This window comes from Musca vetustissima, unplaced genomic scaffold (assembly GCF_032173495.1).
Source record: "Musca vetustissima isolate MV318-11 ecotype Yass unplaced genomic scaffold, APGP_CSIRO_Mvet_v1 utg13303, whole genome shotgun sequence".
Taxonomy (NCBI): Eukaryota; Metazoa; Arthropoda; class Insecta; order Diptera; family Muscidae; genus Musca; species Musca vetustissima.
The window spans coordinates 54,790-73,349 of NW_026874376.1; the positions used below are offsets into that span (position 1 = coordinate 54,790).

The window sequence follows — 18,560 nt, forward strand, 5'->3', positions numbered from 1 at the left end:
ACACGTGCATAGTTGCTTTTTTGTTATTCACCTCAAGCTGCCCTACTATTGTACCATTTTTTGTTTTTTGAAACAGAGTTCCAGTCATTGAAAAAATTGTTTTTTTATAAATGTAAATATTTTTCGGTTAATTAAGAAAATGTTTTCATTCATTTTCGCCGTTTTCAATTGGCACACAAGTAGATAAAGTCCTTGCGTATTTGGGTAATACGGACGTTCAACAAACCCTATAAAGGCGAGAAGGTGGATATTTTAGTACGCAACGCACCGAATTTAGGTACGGCCCTTATAGTTGTATATGTACAGAGAAGAAATAGTAATGTTTAACTCGTAAAAAAATAACAAAAATAGCTCATTGAATGCCACTTGATTGACTCGTTTTCAGGCTAGAATCATAGAGTCCTGCGCTGGTGAATTTCCTTCTCTTGACGGACTGTAAATAACATACAAAGACGGATGAAGATGCGAAGGTTTTCTGTGAAGAATTTTCATTTAGAAACGCATACCCAATTTAACAGAAATTCACATACGTCAATCTGTACTTAATACGGCATTTATATTAAAACTTTTTAACGGGTTAACTTGCTTTGTGAGGATTTATTTGACATATATTCAAAGGAATTGAAAATTTAAACCCACTCAGTTAACCAAATCCGGTTCAATGTAAACGACCTTTAATTCAGTAGCCTGTGCAAAATTTTGTCTTAATCGGACAAACCTTGGAGTTTGGTGCACTATTTACACAAAATCGGACAAAAATATTTATGGGAGCTATATCTATATATGAACCAATTTTAACAAAAATCACACAGGTCAATTTGTACTTAATTCAGTACGAAGTGCAAAATTTTGTCTCAATCGGACAAACATTGTGACTTAAGTGAACTATTTGTGGAATTTCTGACAGACGAGAGTTTCTGCATTTATGAACCAGTTTTTTGTTTCAAAACTATTGTTTGTCTGTGTGTAGGAAGAAAATATTGACATTTGTTTACTATATTTTTTAGGATTACATCTTTTTTAAAGGAAATTATTCAAATTGTATTTCTAATTTTTATTTTGGCTTTTAATAAATGTGAATTGTTTCATATTGAAATTGCTTAATTCAGTATTATATATTATATAACAACATTAGGCTATTAAGTGAACTATTATACGAAAGGAAATTATTCAAATTGTACTGGCTTTTAATAAAATGTGAATTGTTTCATTTCGATTCTATTTTTTATATATTATCTAATAAAATTTTTATTCCTGAAATTTGAAAAATCATCTCTTTCATAGAACTGTTAAACGGCATATACATTAGAACTTTTTACCGGGTTAACCTACTTTATGAGGATTTATTTGACACATATTCAAAGGAATAGACAATTGAAACCCACTGGGTTAACGAAATCCCGATAAATGTAAACGTACTATTACAGAAATAATAATTAATATCTTTACCGAATTTACCAATCTGATCGGGAATACCGAATATTGAAGCGGCATAGGACACTAAGTTTAAACTATGGCAAATTTATGCATTCGTAACCACAGCGGGCTATGGCGATTTATTTCATATTGTATGTTTAAGAACTTATAATACTTTTATGTCCGTATAATTTGATATAATTTAGTGAAATGGTGATATAATTTAGTGAAATAAGTGAGTGCTAAAGTTTATCTCATTCGAATTATAAATGCGACTTGTACATTGTTTGCAATTTAATATGAACAAACGGACACACCACAGTGTGGTGAAAAGTATAAACATATCTTTATCTTATACCAAAGACAGACGACAGCCATGGTATAATTATAAAAGGTAACAGCAAGTGTTGTTGTACAAAAAACGATACAACAACCACATGGAAATTTGTTGTTGTAAGTTCTACTAGTGTCAACTCATTTGACAGAAAAATGTAAACAAACGAACAAATTATCATCAAATTATTTTTATTTTGAAAATGGAATATTTTCGAATCCTCAAAATAAAAATTGAAAAACATGAATGAACATTTATCAAATTTATATTTCTATCGCTTCCACACCTTTCCTTTAATTGAGCTATTGCCATATACAGTATTTTTCGGTTAATTGACCCTACGGTTAATTGGTTTCCACGCTTAATTGAACCACATGATGGGTCAAAAATATTTCATTTCATAGTAAGCGGGTTCGGATAATTGGTTCCTCGGTTAATTGAACAAAAATTTGTGCAAATTTTGATGTGCAATTAACCGAAAAATACTGTATATGTGTAACACATATGACAAAGCATGGGAATAGCGAGTTATTCCTTCAAGAAAGATTTGCTTCCTCAAACTTTCCCAGCAGGCAGATTAAGTAAATTGAATACGGGAGCAAATTAACAAAGAACAATTTCAAATTGTATGCGTTCCCAATTTTCCAGTTGGGTGATTTTTAAAAACATAATTTGTCAAATTCATATTGACACTAGTATTACGTTGGAATCAAATCAGCTGGGATTTGCTGTTACCTTTTATAATTGTACCATGGACGACAGCCTTAATTTGCATTAAATAGTTCTTAATTTGAATTAATATTTACCCCTGACAGACGAGAGTTTCTGTATTTATGAACCAGTTTGTTTGTTTCAAAACTATTGTTTGTCTGTGTGTAGGAAGAAATATTGACATTTTTACAATATTTTTTAGGATTACATCTTTATGAAAACGATACACGACAGACAGGATGATAAAACAGCGGCCAACTCGAGGGAATTTTGTATTTTGCCTTTATTTCTAATTTCTTTTTTCAAAAACGTAAACAAATTTGACAATAATCAATTTATTTTCTACAGCATTGCCATATTGAAATTGTTTAATTCAGTATAAATTCAGTTTGATTTTGTGCATTTACAACACATAAAAATGAGGATAATGTACAAATTAATTTGAATTAAGGCTGCTAATGCAAATTAAGGCTGTCGTCTGTCTAGGCTATTAGCGAGCTAAACAAAATCGAGAAATAAACTTGAAAAATTATAAAATGTGCCTAATTATTTAATTTTCTTATTGAAAAATTCATATTTCCTTTATGTTCTGCTTATTTTTTTTAACAAATGAAAAAAATACGTTCAATCCATGGTACAATAATACAAGGTAGGGCAGCTTGAGGTGAATAAAAAAAGCAACTATGCACGTGTAGCTTCCTTTGCCAAAAATAAAATAAATATACGCAACAAGTGTTTGTGTTTATTTGACATTTTTTCAACACAAAACTAAAAACGCGAAAAATTAATGAAAGATTATGATTTCTTTCCAATATCCAGTAGGGAATACCATCAAGTGTTTGTTTCATCCATAACAAAGTAATTAAACTCCTTGTACATTAGAACTTTTTACCGGGTTAACCTACTTTATGAGGATTTATTTGACGTATATGCAAAGGAATTGACAATTGAAACCCACTGGGTTAACGAAATCCGGTTAAATGTAAACGTACTATTACTTCCAGACGAACGTGTTAAAAACATAATTTTCATTTCAATTGAATTGAATTGGAATATATTTCAATTTATTTTGAATTTTATTGAATTTATTTGACATTGTATTCAAAACAATACACATACATACACAAAATATGTATTTTGATTTGATGGAACAAGCCACCTTTAGAAAAAATTGTAATCAGTTGGTAGCTGTGCCCTACCTTGTAATAATTATACCATGGCTCTGTGATAGTTGAATTTTTTGAAAAGTCGTACGTCGACGTATTTCGGTAACATTCATATAAATACATGTGTTCTACTTTTGTGGTGAAAAACGTCGAACGAGCTAGTTGAATTTTAGGTAGGTCTCATGATGTAATAATAAGGTGATGTATCAAAACAAAAACATTTGTTTTTGTCTCGATTATCTATAAAATTTTTCCATATAATATTTAACATGGTTGGCAACATTGCACATCGAATACAAGTAGAAATTATTCACTTTGACAGTTAATCGAGACATCAGCTGCTCTAAATGGACTACCTATTCATTGTGCCATGAATAAGGTGATGTATCAAAACAAAAAAACATTTCTTTTTGTCTCGATTATCTGTCAAATTTTTCCATATAATATTTAACATGGTTGGCAACTCTGCACATCGAATTCATGTAAAAAAATACCCACTTTGACAGTTAATCAAGACATCAGCTCCGCTAAATGGACTACCTATTAATTGTACCATGGTAGGGCTGTTAGAAGTGATAACAAAAATCATATCGTGTGTAGCCACCTTTACAAGCATTATCAAAACCTTTTGCGTCAAGCATCAAAGTTGACAGTTTGAAATCATATGGTAGGGGTTACCAATATATTTAAAATAAGGTTATAAACATATATTTAAACGACATGTACATTATAACTTTTTGCAAGGCTATCCTAATTTATGGGGATTTATTTGTAATGGCATTGACAATAAAAACACCCTGGGTTAACTTAATCCGGAGCAATGTAAACCTACTATTATCATTATAAATTCCGGTAAGTCCGCTTTTCCACAGGCAGATTTTTATTTGGCAAATTTTTTGTTTTCTCTTTTGAAATTTTCGCTTGCTTTTCCATTAGCAAATTTTTCTTTGCCAAATTTGCGAATCAAAATACAAAAGAATAAAAAAACACAAAAGGGTTTGCATTTTAAAGATTTATTTAATATTTTATTTATTTTTTATATATTTTATTATATAAATTGCAAAAATTAAAAATTAAATTTCACTTGCACAAATTAAAGCAACAGGTTTGTAAACAAAAGCCGGCTGTGTGTCAGTAAAGCGAATATGTTCAAAAGGAAGTGTCAACAAAATTGTTTTCAACGAACAGAGCAAAGCAGAACTTGCGTGTACCGCAAGTTCTAAACAGGCAAATTTTTGTTTTTCTTCCTCGCACCCCTCTCGCCTACAAACTCAGTATTTGCCAAATAAAAATTTGCCTGGGGAAAAGCAGACTAACACGTCATATAACAATTAATCTTTCATTAGCAGTGATAACAAAAATTTATATGGGGGGTAGCCACCTTTACAAGCATTGTCAAACCCTTTTGCGTCAATCACCAATGTTGAGAGTTTGAAATCATATGGTAGGGGTTGCCAATGTATTTAAAAACATAAAATATGTTTTTGTTAATTTTTACGTAAATGTTTAAAAAACGTAAACAAAACATTTTATTTATTGGTATTTTTATTAATTAAAAATCCTATTTTGGATTTACGGGGATTTTCTATTTAACGAACAAACCCTAAGAAATATTTATTCGTAATTAATTTTAAAATAAATTAATGCGGATTCCATTATTTAGAATATGCTGAAAACCGTATTGATTAACACATCAAAGGTAGGCATTACATTCAAATAGAAAACAATCAGAGTATTAAGAGAGACATGTCTTTTAGCGTTTGCTTTCCAGCAAAGTAACACCACATCAAGAGGCGCTCATGGCCAGAGGATTGCCCAAAAAGCAACCCCTACCCGGAGTTACAAATATTGTGATTGTTGCATCGGGTAAAGGTGGTGTGGGTAAATCTACAGTTGCGGTAAATTTGGCCGTATCACTGGCGAATCTGGGCAAACGTGTTGGTCTATTAGATGGGGACATATTCGGACCGTCTATACCTCTTATGATGAATGTACATGAAGAGCCGTTGGTAGATGAAAAAAATCTTATTATACCACCGATTAATTATGGTGTCAAATGTCTATCGATGGGTATGTTAACCCATCAAGGTGATGCCGTAATATGGAGAGGCCCGCTAGTTATGTCAGCTCTGCAACGTTTACTAAAGGGTGCCCTTTGGGGACCATTAGATGTCTTAATAGTTGATACACCACCGGGTACGGGCGACGTGCACTTATCCTTAGCACAAAACGTACCAATTTCCGGTGTGCTTCTAGTGAGTACACCACAAACTGCGGCCTTAGAGGTAACCCAACGAGGTGCACAAATGTACAAAACCTTGGGTATACCAATATTTGGTTTGGCCGAAAATATGGGCCACGCCATTTGTGGCAATTGTCAACATAAAATGGAAATATTTAAAAATACAACACAGAAATATACCAAAGAAATGGGCACTAAGGTGTTGGCTACCATACCTCTTGATGGTAATATAACCGATTGCTGTGATAATGGAATTCCGATGGTCCTCAAATACAAAGATAGTGAATATGCCAAAAGTTTTAAATCGTTAGCTATGAATATTTTAGAAAAACTGAAAGTGACCGAAGAAGAAAATACGTAAAATAAAGTTGTTTGTTTTTTGTTATAAACAAATTAAACTGGTTTTATTTATTAGAAAAAATATTTTTCTAATAAAATTTTTCATATACAGAAATGTGCTCCTTGCTTGGTATTAGAAAAATATAAAAAAATAGAAATAAAAAAATAAAAATTAAACTTACGTCTAGTGTGGTATTAATTTTTTTTCATTTTATTTAAATACAAACCTCGTTTCGTATTAAAAAAAATAATTTAAAAAAAAAAATTCAAAACTAGTTTGGTACTTGAAAATAATTCAAAAAATCGTTTGATACATGTTTTTTTCTACACAGTTTCGTACTAGAAAAATATTTTCAAAAAATTACATTACAAATTCTAGCTGATTCCCTTTTAATGTCTCAGGTTTTATATGGGCTTGAAGTATATTCTGTGACAATTGCTTTTAATATGGAAAGAGTAAAAAGGATTGTAAATTCTATAACGCGGTTTGTCTATAATCTCAGGCGAGATAGTCATGTGTCACGATATGTTAAGCTGTTTCTAGGGTGTTCCTTTGACATGTTTGTTAAATATCGTTGCTTATTCCTTTTTTATAAAATAATTAAAAATGATTCCCCCGTATCCTTGAGAATTTTATTTTCCTTTTCAATTTCTTCTAGGAACCCACAGGTCTTCATTCCTAGAATCTATAAGATCTTTTTTGGTTAGAGTTGCGAGATGTTGGAATACCCTTCCACTTGAATTACGTGTTTTTTCACATAGTAACAATGTTTTCCGTTTAAAAGTTCTATGTCATTTTGACAATTCCCTACAATAATGTGTGGATATTCTTATACATGTGCTGCTTATTGGATATATGTATGTTTAAATCTATATTTGTTTTTATGGCTGGGGAGCCTTCATTCTATTTTTATCAAAGGAAAATTAGTTATATTTATTTAAGTTTAATATATAATGTATCTCAGGCTATGTATATTTGTCAGCAGATACACGTATTAATGGCCTTAAGGCTTTGTATCAAAAATGAATTTGAAAATAAAATAAATAAAATGTACTCCTAAAATATTTTTCAAAAAAGCTTGAATTTTTTGAAATTACAAATAGAATCAATCATAATTTTGAATTAGAAAATTTTCAAAAACATTAGGCCTTGTTTTGGTACTAACAAAATATTTTCTCACAGTTCATGCAAACTTTGGTATAAGAACAACTATTTTCGCACTCAAAAAAAAATATATATTTTTTTTTTCAAAAATTCAAAATGTAAAAAATCACAAAAATCAGCGCTAAGCATGCCGCTTCTTAAAAATGCATTCAAAACTAGGGCTTAAGTCTAGTTTAGGGGCTCCACCCGGATCGCTTTGATCCGTAAGTAGTCCTCGTTGTGCTGATTACAGTGATATATATTTTATTTGGGGGAAATGCATACTTCCCGAGATATGGGCCTTGAAAGTTTGGAATATACCTTGGTTAAAACGGCCGTTTTACTAATGCCACCAAAGCAATATGGGTATCATTTTAAAGGGTTTGAATAGTGCTTTAAAAATAAATATAGTATATCATTGTAAATTATATAATATTAACTAAAATTGAAAGAAAAAACATTTGGATTGCGTAGCCATGTATGCGCCTGTCCATAGGTGAAAGTCTTAAGCCCCGGCCGAAGGCCGGCTACTTAAAAAACCTTGAATTTGATTTGAAAATTGCTCTTAAAAAAGGATTTGGATTGCGTAGCCATGTATGCGCCTGTCCATAGGTGAAAGTCTTAAGCCCCGGCCGAAGGCCGGCTACTTAGAAAACTTTGAATTTGATTTGAAAATTGCTTTTAAAAAAGGATTTGGATTGCGTAGCCATGTATGCGTCTGTCCATAGGTGAAAGTCTTAAGCCCCGGCCGAAGGCCGGCTACTTAAAAAACCTTAAATTTGATTTGAAAATTGCTCTTAAAAAAGGATTTGTATTGCGTAGCCATGTATGCGCATTCGTTGTAAGCTTTAAAATGATACCCATATTGCCGTTGTGGCATTACTAAAACGGCCGTTTTAATCAAGATATTCTCCGAACTTTCAAGGCCCATATCTCGGGAAGTATGCATTTCCCCCACATAAAATATATATCACTGTAATCAGCTCAACGAGGACTACTTACGGTAAAAATTTCAAAGCGATCCGAGTGGAGCCCCTAAACTAGACTTGTTCCAAAACTAGTTTGTCTAGAGTTTGTTCTTAATTTTTTTTTCAAATTGGTACAAAAAATGTGTCAATAAAAAAAAATATTCTCAAAATGTTGTAAAAATTATTTATTTTTCTTTAGTTTTTTCATTTTCTTCATCGCCTTACGTTGAGCATATTTTTGTTTCATCATCATGATTTCCTTATTTTTACGTTTAATATATTTCTGGGCCTCCGTATCGGCCAGTAGCTCATCCACCAATGTATGTTTCTTATTCTTGCGAACATCCCGTTCACTATAATAATCTAAAGCTGAATGTTGGACAGTACCAATCTAGGAACAAAGAAAAATATAAATACACAAATATTTAATACCCAAAATTCGAAAACATACCTGAAAATATTTCGGCAGAACTTTCAAATCATTCTTTTTATAGAAATGTTTCGGATCCAATACAGAACGCATTTGCAATATTTTCAAATCGTTTTGAATTTCTTCGGTCATCTCTGTGGCTGGCATGTTAAACCAATTCTTTCCTTTGGTCTTTGAGCGTTCAATCTATAAGGGGGGAAATGCGTACACATATGAGGTCAAATTTAAAATAAACTGGGGATATTCCTGTGGTGTTTTTCCATCAGATTACTAAAGATGTCATCAATATTGGCCCGGACAATATCTAAACGTTTAACATCATTGTTTTAAAAAGGTATGGATACGATGCTGTTTCATTGTTTCTATATATGTCAGCACCAAAATAAATTGTAGATTTGTAAACTCCCCAATCACAATAGTCTATTGGTGCTGTAGTTTTTTAGAATATACCGCTGGCCTTACAGCAATTGCTTAAAACTTTAACAACAATTACTAAGATTACAACGGCAGAAACATTTGATGCAATCACTATCCAACCCTATGCGAGTCTTGGATGTTTAAACGCCTCAAACAATACTATCCCGGCAACAAAACCAATTCCCTTGGAAATGGCTTATGATGTCGAATATGTCATCACACGGAATTAATAAAAAAATAAATTTCCAACCAACATACCCTATTCAATATCCTTTGTTTTTTCTCACTAACGCTTGGCAGTTCTTTCAATTGTTCTAAATTAGGAACCATTTCCGATTTGGCCATTTCCTTTTCTACATCGGTTTTGAATATTTGCGAATCATCTCTCTTTCCTGTAAATTCATTGAAATCCGAGTGATCCATATCCACCAGCTTCTTCAGTTTTGGCTTGGGTTCCGTTTTCTTGCGTGCCGCTTCATCTGACATGGATATGACATGATCCATTTCTTGTTCAACTTTGGTTGGTTTTCTACGGCTCACCGATAATGTGTTTTCAATAATTGAGGATATATCCACACTGGGTGGTGGAAGGCCTATGGAAAAACTAATAATTAATAAATATTACTTGAAATAAATTATTAAAAAAAACTTACCAAAGAAATCATATTCTTGTTTCTCCTCTTTCTCATCGTCGTCTTCATGCTTCAGTTCTTGGGCGAAGGCGCTTAAACTGGATGTTTTTGTCTCATTTAATACCTGACGCTGTTTGGCATTGAATTTTGGCGCAGTAATGCCTTCCGTTTTTAGCAGATCCTTGTTTCCGGATGTATCAACCACAAATAAAGACATTTTGTTTCATGCAGAATCCTTAAAAGAAAATAAAAACAAAGAAATTCCACCACAACGACATGTGGTAATTCGATAACATTTCATTTCGATAAATACTGTTTAGTTATCGTTTAGTTTTACAGAAGGTGTTGCTACCATGAGGACGTGTGACAATTGTGGCAAATGTTCCCGTGCTGTAAGAAAATACTAATTTTTCTATTTTTTGAATCCTAATCTCAAAATTCCAACTCAATTAAAAAGAGTACATATCTGGCTTTGGTCTGAACTAGGATTATTGACTTCGTTCAAAAATTGGGAAATTGGTGGTCCTATAGATTTGTTTTGGAAAATCTATTTTTTTGGACTACAAACCAAGGTGGAAAATAGTTCATACGGTACCTATCTCGGGGTTTACACATGCATATTTTTTTTAGCAACTCTGGTCTGAACTAGGATTATTGACTTCGTTCAAAAATTAGGAAATTGGAGGTCCTATAGATTTTTTTTTTTTTTTTGGAAAATCTATTTTTTTGGACTACAAACCAAGGTGGAAAATAGTTCATACGGTACCTATCTCGGGGTTTACACATGCATCTTTTTTTTAGCAACTCTGCTGCTGCTAGGATCACACTATACGTCGAACCTGTTAAACAGTACTCTCATATTAATGGCGCCTAAAAAACTCTACCTCCGGTGAGAATTTATTTGGCAAATATGTAATGAAATTGACTATTTAAATAAACTGGATTTTATAAATCCGGTAGAATGTTAACGTGCTACAAATGTCGCCTAATGCTGATTTGATACAGGAAAGAAAAAAAAAATTAAAAACCAGGTCGTTTTTTACTAAAAAATCACAAACTAGATAGTATATATTTTTTTTTAAATTACACACCTTTTTAGTTGAAAATAAGCATTTTTAATGTACACATAACGTGTATAAGGGTCTTTAATCATGTGTAGCATATGCAAGACAAATTTAGGCGCCTATGCATAATACAATTATAAAAGGTAACAGCAAATCCCAGCTGATTTGATTCCAACGTAATACTAGTGTCAATATGAATTTGACAAATTATGTTTTTAAAAATCACCCAACAGGAAAATTGGGAACACATACAATTTGAAATTGTTCTTTATTAAATGTGCTCCTGTATTCAATTTACTCAATCTGCCTGCTGGGAAAGTTTGAGGAAGCAAATCTTTATTCAAGGAATAACTCGCTATTCCCAGCATTTTCATATGTGTTACACATATATATGGCAATGGCTCAATTATAGGAAAGATGTGGAAGCGATAGAAATATAAATTTGATAGATTTTCATTCATGTTTTTCAATTTTTATTTTGAGGATTCGAAAATATTTCATTTTCAAAATAATTTGATGATAATTTGTTTATTTGTTTACATTTTTCTGTCAAATGAGTTGACACTAGTAGAACTTACAAAAACAAATTTCCATGTGGTTGTTGTATCGTTTTTTGTACAACAACACATGCTGTTACCTTCTATTATTATACCATGGCGCCTATGTTGTATTCATGCGCCCTCTGTTTGACATAAATCAAACTACTAATTCAGCAAGAAAAGAGAGCCCCCATTTTCCCTCTCTCACACCCCTTTATGATATCAATTAACAATGAATGCCAACAATAATATGTCATGTTTAGCCAAAAAAAAATTGACATTTCATTAAAGAAAATGAAAACGTGCTGCAGTGTCGTTAAATCACACGTTTACAATATACGAAAAAATAAACATTTATTTATAAAATAATACCAGAAAATTGCTGAGAATAGCAGAACAGTGCTAAAAAAACAAACTGAAAGAGAAATACATAAATAAGTTTATTGGTTTTGTAATGAATTAAAGTTTTTTTCGTTGCTGCACACCTATCGTTGAAACTGCGTAATTTTCCGGAAGAGGAGGAGAGGTGGTCGACGAAGAAGAGATAAACTCTCCTATTTTCCTCCAACAAAAACTGCTTATAAATTGTGTGTGCTCGTGTGTGAGGCGTTTTGGTCGGTTAAACGATTTTGTGAAATATTGCGGCTTTTTTACAACAACAAAAAAAGCTCATAGCTTTTTCGGAGAAAAAAGGTTTTATCAAATTTTGTAAATTCGCAATGGCTTTCAATTCAAATATGTCAGTTATAACCTCACGAACATCCTTGTCTTCAATATTGAAGACTTATACGCCGGCAGAAAGAGAGAAAACCAAAGCGGCGATTATGAATAAAGTTCGCTTTGAAATGCCCCGACAGAAGGGTATCCTGGAGGTGGTAAAGGCCGTCGAGGAAAGACAAAATTTCGAAGCAATGAATGAATTTGTTGCCTTCTTAACGGAAAATGATCTTGATGTGAGTATAAAAATAATAGAATTTAAAACATTTTATTAAATATGGGTTTCCAAAAAGAGGTGTTATTGCATTTTTTTGGGATAAATGATTGAAAGTTTTTTTTCGTAATAAATAAACAAGTGAAGCTCGTTCGGGCAGAATTTTGGATTCCCTCTACCTTAGGTACACTATCGAAAGTAGTAAATCACTACTCAAAACTCCAAATTGTGGACCGATATTGATAATGCATGTTAGGGTGGAACATTTGTCTAAAATCCTCAAAATACTGCTATTAATAGGGCTAAGTTGTATGTTGTCATACCAAAAAAGCCAACCAATGTTAAATACCTCTGATAGGAAATACCGAAAATCGGGAGGTGTCATATGGGCGTGATGCTATACAATTAATTTTCGAACCGAACCTTTTACATTTGTATCTTGACACCTTTCTCACTCTTAACAATTAAAATAATCGAAATATGTGGAGGGTTTTCGAAAATTTTAAGGTACCGTTATGTGGGGTCTACCCAAATAATTCGAAGAATATTGGAAATTTTTGATAGAATGATTTGGCACCCAATTCGAACCAAACATACCAAATTACAGGCAATTCGATCGACAAATTGGACCAAAATCTTCAAGATCCGAATATTTTGGGAGTATCGTTATGTGGGGCTTACCCCAAATTGTGGACAGAGATATTGATAATTTTTAGTAGAGAGCTTTCATATCAAATGATAATTCCAAAAAATCAAACTACAATCATTTCGGTTGGAAAACGTGCCCAAACTCCCCAAAATACTGATATGTTGAGAGCTACCCGAAAAGTAAACCGATACTGGCAATCTTTAGGATGGAGATTTGGTAACCCAACAAGAACACAAAGTGCTAAATTTCGTTGGAAATTTAGGGGCTAGCTTTACGTGGGGTCTACCAGAAAAATGCTCCGATATTGGAAAACGTACCCAAACTTTCCAAAATACCGAAATGTTGAGGATACCTTTATATGAGGGCTACCTGAAAAAGTGAACCGATACTGATAATTTTTAGGATGGAGATTTGGTACCCAACAAGAACACAAAGTGCAAAATCGATTCAAAAACCCGCTCAAAAAGCTCAAAATTCTGAAAAATTTTGGGAACTTTTATATGTGGGCTACCCGAAAAAATGTCCCGATATTCACAATTTTTAGTTCGGAGATTTGGTACGCAATAAGAACACAAAGTGCCAAATTGCAGTGAATTCGGTTGAAAAACGTGCCCAAATCCCCCAAAATACCGACATTTTGTGGGGTACCTTTATAGGGGGTATACCTGAAAAAATGCTCCGATATTCATTAAACATTTTTATTGTGGAAATTTGGTACCCAATAAAAATCCTACGTGCCAAATTAGAGCAAATTCTGTCAAAAAACGCGCAAAAATACCGACATTTTGGGGGTTCCTTTATATGGGGGCTACACGAAATTATAGATAACGAAATATTACCTTTAGTTATAAATTCATTTATATATGAAAAACATGTTAATTATTTATTTATATATGTATTTTTTCTTTTCACCCCACCAGGATACTGAATTCATTTCAATATTCAATGACGCTCGAACCATAGTCAATCAATTGAGTCCAAAATTTACGCATCTCGTTGAAGCTTTACTCTCTCAGCAATGGACAAATAGATCTCAGGAGACACGTAAAGCATATAGTGAATTTTGTCTTGATATACTGGTAGCTCATAATAAATATCTACAATTTGGTATAAATAAATTAATCAATCATTGGATACCACAAGAAAATGATATAGGCCTATGGCTAAATGGTGAACCTACACCCGAATTAGACAATGGATTGCAGGCAATTCATCAGCTATTGGAACGTATTCTAAATGCAATACCAATGGCATTTGATGCCACTCTAGATGCAATTGAACATTCTTTTCCGTACTATAAGAAAGCGACACATATTGTTGTTGGTTATGTTCATAATATATTGCAATTATTGAAATATAAGCCAATATTTGGTGAATATATTATACAATTGTTAATGCAAAAGTAAGTAAAAACAAATTCAAATATATTTTGTTGAAAAAACAATTCTAACAAAATTTTTTTTTTGCCTTACAGTTTAGTTATACTGGATGTCCATGCGCCACGCGCAGCCATTGAAGAATTGGAAAGTGATGATGAGGATGATGACGAGGATGAAGATAATGAACAGGAAATGTTTGAAATGGATGACTGTCGTAAAAGTTAGTATTATTTATTTGTATACTAAAAATGGTTTTAATCAATTTTGAAATCTCTTATATTTCAGAACCAAATAGCGACCGACCCATGAATCATCCCATAGCCCATACCTTAGATATATGCATGATGAAAATATTTAATTTTTTGGATTTGAAAAGTCCCCAAAACTCAGCCACCCAACAGCAACAACAAAACGAAATGGAACGCCAACAAAAGACTGTAGAATCAATAAAATTTTTACGTCTACTTATAAAAGCTTTTGACAATGTTATATTACCCATACACAATACGCATCATGCTCAATTTATGTTATTCTATTTTTGTAGTTTAAAGGTATGTTGACCACCTTCAATTTATTATTTATAGAATATATTTTATTAATACTAATATTATTCATTCATTTTTTCTTTTAGCAATGCCTTGGTGAACAATTCTTAACATCGCTTTGGGATAAAATAAAAAATCCTAATTGTTCGGCGGTAATAAGACAAGCCTCAGTGGGTTATATGGCCAGTTTTTTGGCACGTTCCAAATTCATAAATATTAAGTAAGTCAAAATAGTTTTCAAACCCTTTTATTTTATACTAATGCAATTTTCTTTTGTAGTATCTTAAAACATTATCTCAAGGAATTATGTTCATGGGCCCATAAATATATACGTGACTGTGATCAGTATCGTTCAAATGGTTCCTTAAAGGCTAATCTAGTATTTTTCTCCGTTTGCCAAGCTATATTCTATGTGATAGCATTTCGTTCACGCGATTTAACTGTCGATAAAAAGAGTAAGTTTCCTTTTTCTTTCCATAATTTTGTTCTTCATTAACCAAAAATTTGTTTTTTGTTTTCCCTGCATTTTAGGTTTATTATTTTTACAAAGTTTACATTTATCCGCCTTGGTGACCTGCAATTTTAATCCATTACGTGTTTGTTTACCGGCCGTGGCCACAGCATTTGCTGGCGTAACAAGGGCCTATCAATTGGCATATTGCCATACAATTTTAGAACGCAATGCACGTCGTAAATTGGCTACAGTTTATGCCAATGATACAGCAACACCGGAAGAGACATTAGATACATTTTTCCCCTTCGATCCGTATCTATTGAAAATGTAAGTTTTTTTAATAATTCATTAAAAAATCGACGCATAACCAATATTTTAAAAAATATTTTTTTAAAAATGTCAAACATTGATAATATTTTAAAAAAATATGTCTTAAGAAATCTACCCATTAATAAATATTTGAAAAAAATATATATTACGAAATTTTTGAAAATATATTTTTTATTGATAATATTTAAAAAAATTATTTCTAGAAATACAAATCGTGGATGCTTAAAAATGTTTTTTTAAATCAGCGTTCAAATATTTTTTGAAAACACTTTTAAAAATATTTTAAGCTTCCGCATATTGAATTTTTAGAAATAAAATTTTTTAAGTTTTTTTTAATATTATCAATGGGTAGATTTCTAAAAAAACATATTTGATTTAAGATTTTTTTTTTCAAATAATATCAATGCTTAAAATTTTAAAAAATTATATTTCTAAATATTTGTTATGTGTGGATTTTTTAATATATTTTTTATATATTTTTCTAATATTACGCGTGAAACTAAAATAAATATTTAAAATATTATCAAACCTTAAAAAAGAATTTGAATTTTTTTTATTATTCACCCCTATTCCGTATGTCGTCGTCGTTGTCGACGACGTTTCTCTTTCGACATCACTTCGCATCGACATCGACATTTTGATTTGGTAATAACACTCATGCGACGATGTCGACTATTTATCGATAATATCAATAAAAACAACAAAATTTGTTGCATATTTTTGGGCAAAAATGTGTTTGTATCCTTCACCGCACTGTGGCACAGACTAAATGTGTTTGCAACGACCAAAAAGAAACGAGATAGACCCATAGTTACTTTTTATTATATATGTACATAGAATTATTTTTCAGTCGATTTATGCATGTCCCTCCATCCATGTATTATTTTAAACAAGTTACATGCCACCATTATGATCCGAACGGGATGAAATTTAGAAAAGTGCATCCAATTGGGATTTTATTGGCGCATAGACGAATTATATATAGATCCCATATATTTTTCTTTATTTACACTTTATTTTGCATTAAGTATTGAATAGATTCTAGAATGATGTATCCTGTTCTTGTCCGGTCAAGTTTTTTTTTTAATTTCTAAAAAAAAAATGTTCAAACGCTTCAGTCGTCAACAAAAGCTATGACGAAGAAATCTTCGACATCGTCGTCGTCACACATTGATACCAAAAATGTTTCAATAGTTATCGATAAATGTCGACAACGACATAGGGAATACCAATTTGCAAAAGACGACTCTCTTCGACGTCGTTTCGTGTCGACGACGACATACGGAATAGGGGTGATTATTGCGAGATTTTTTTTAATATTATCAGTGCGTAGATTTAAAAAAATATATTTTTCAAATATTATCAATGCGCGGATTTTTTAAATTATTTTTGTCAAATATTAGCAAAGTGAAAATTAAAAAAAAATCCAATTGTTATAAAATCGGGGATTTTTTTTTAAATATAAAAATTATTGTTTCTGCAAATATATATTTTTTCAAAAATCAATGTATGATTTTTTAAATATTTTTTCAAATATAAAAAATATTTTTTCAAATATCAAGGCCTGGATTTAAAAAAAATATTTTCAAATATAGATTTTTTTCAATTATTTCAAAAGAAACAAATTAAATTAGGTTTTTTAATTTTTTAAGGTGTGGATATATATAAAAAACTTTATTTAGAAATATGATTTTTTTAAATTGTTTTTTCAAAGTGTAGATTATAAATTAAAAAAAAAATAAGGCGTGCATATTTTAAAAAATTACAAATAAACTTTTTTCAAAACGTTGATTATTTAAAATTTCTTTTCAATTGATTTTTATAATGCTTTAAAAAAATGTTTTTGTTTAATGTCTGCATTTTTTTAAATATATTTTTGGTGCGTATATAAAAAAGCAACATGTATTTAAAAATAATATCTTTTTTAATTCGCGTAATTGAAAAATATATATGTGCCAATAATTTTTTTGAGGCATGACTTGATGATTTGTTTCTTATTTTTCATAAAAAAATTTATTTGGTTTTTCTTCCGCAGGTCTGGTCAACGTATTACCCCTATTTATTTAGTTTATCAAGCAAGTGAAGCCGAAGAACATGTTACTGCAGAATCGATGTCATCGCACCACACTGCTGGTGGTGCTGCTACAAATTCAAGAAAACGTGGTGATTCCGAAATGTTGGACGATCATGAAGTTGATGATTTCATTTTAAGTGATAAACGACAAAGACTAACTAGTTTCTCAAAGACTCATGATAGGGAAAATCAATTTACATATGGTTTGTCACCTGGATTCCATATTTAAAGGAAAATTCAAAAAATTTTCTAAGATTAATTCCTAGATTCCATAACAAAAATTTGAAATGAATTAAAAAAATTGGAATGCAACAAATGAGAATCAAAAAATGTAGATATTTACCTAAAATGTAGCATATATAGGTAACTGTAGATATATTGTATTGATACCTACAAAACAAAAGTTGTAGCTTTTATTTATGATTATTATTTTTTTGTATGGATATTTTATTATTATTTTTTTTTAATACAATAACAAAAAAAAAAAAAACAAAAAATAAAACAAGTGAATATTCAATATTTTTATGTTTGATAAAAAGAGAGAAAAAAATAAAACAATAAATACAAAAAAAAAATGAAATGAAATTCAATAAAAATAAACACAAATAATTTATACATAATGTTTTTTTGATCTCTGATGGGCCAACAAATGACCAGATGTGCGAAACGTTTGCTCACACAACTCATAGCCACACTTGAAGGGTCTTTGTTCGGTGTGTATGCGTAAATGTACATTTAGCGATTTCTTATTTGCATATAATTTACCGCAGACTTGACATGTCACCTTCACTACTGC

The 18,560-nt window shown here is 31.3% G+C and overlaps 3 protein-coding genes and 1 non-coding gene across 4 annotated transcripts; 2 read left to right on the forward strand and 2 right to left on the reverse strand.

Moving 5' to 3' along the window:
• The first annotated feature begins 5,293 nt into the window (after positions 1-5,293).
• LOC133333357 (iron-sulfur protein NUBPL) lies at positions 5,294-6,230 on the forward strand. Its single transcript, XM_061541671.1, has 2 exons — positions 5,294-5,326; positions 5,385-6,230. Exons 1-2 carry the CDS (start codon positions 5,294-5,296, stop codon positions 6,228-6,230), a joined length of 879 nt encoding a protein of 292 aa, XP_061397655.1.
• A 2,249-nt stretch (positions 6,231-8,479) lies between these two features.
• LOC133333395 (deoxynucleotidyltransferase terminal-interacting protein 2) lies at positions 8,480-9,617 on the reverse strand. Its single transcript, XM_061541717.1, has 3 exons — positions 9,426-9,617; positions 8,772-8,936; positions 8,480-8,711 (listed from the first exon to the last, which is right to left on the reverse strand). The coding sequence occupies exons 1-3, from the start codon at positions 9,588-9,590 to the stop codon at positions 8,502-8,504; spliced, it is 540 nt and encodes a 179-aa protein (XP_061397701.1). The 5' UTR covers positions 9,591-9,617; the 3' UTR covers positions 8,480-8,501.
• On the reverse strand, positions 9,008-9,304 carry LOC133333406 (small nucleolar RNA U85). Its single transcript, XR_009754450.1, has one exon. It is a non-coding gene; the product is annotated as a small nucleolar RNA U85 (small nucleolar RNA).
• Positions 9,618-12,125: 2,508 nt separating the features above from the next.
• LOC133333387 (RNA polymerase I-specific transcription initiation factor RRN3) lies at positions 12,126-17,993 on the forward strand. The gene is made up of 8 exons (XM_061541707.1): positions 12,126-12,355; positions 13,903-14,384; positions 14,457-14,581; positions 14,647-14,912; positions 14,993-15,126; positions 15,186-15,361; positions 15,438-15,687; positions 17,726-17,993. Exons 1-8 carry the CDS (start codon positions 12,140-12,142, stop codon positions 17,991-17,993), a joined length of 1,917 nt encoding a protein of 638 aa, XP_061397691.1. The 5' UTR covers positions 12,126-12,139.
• Positions 17,994-18,560: the final 567 nt, after the last annotated feature.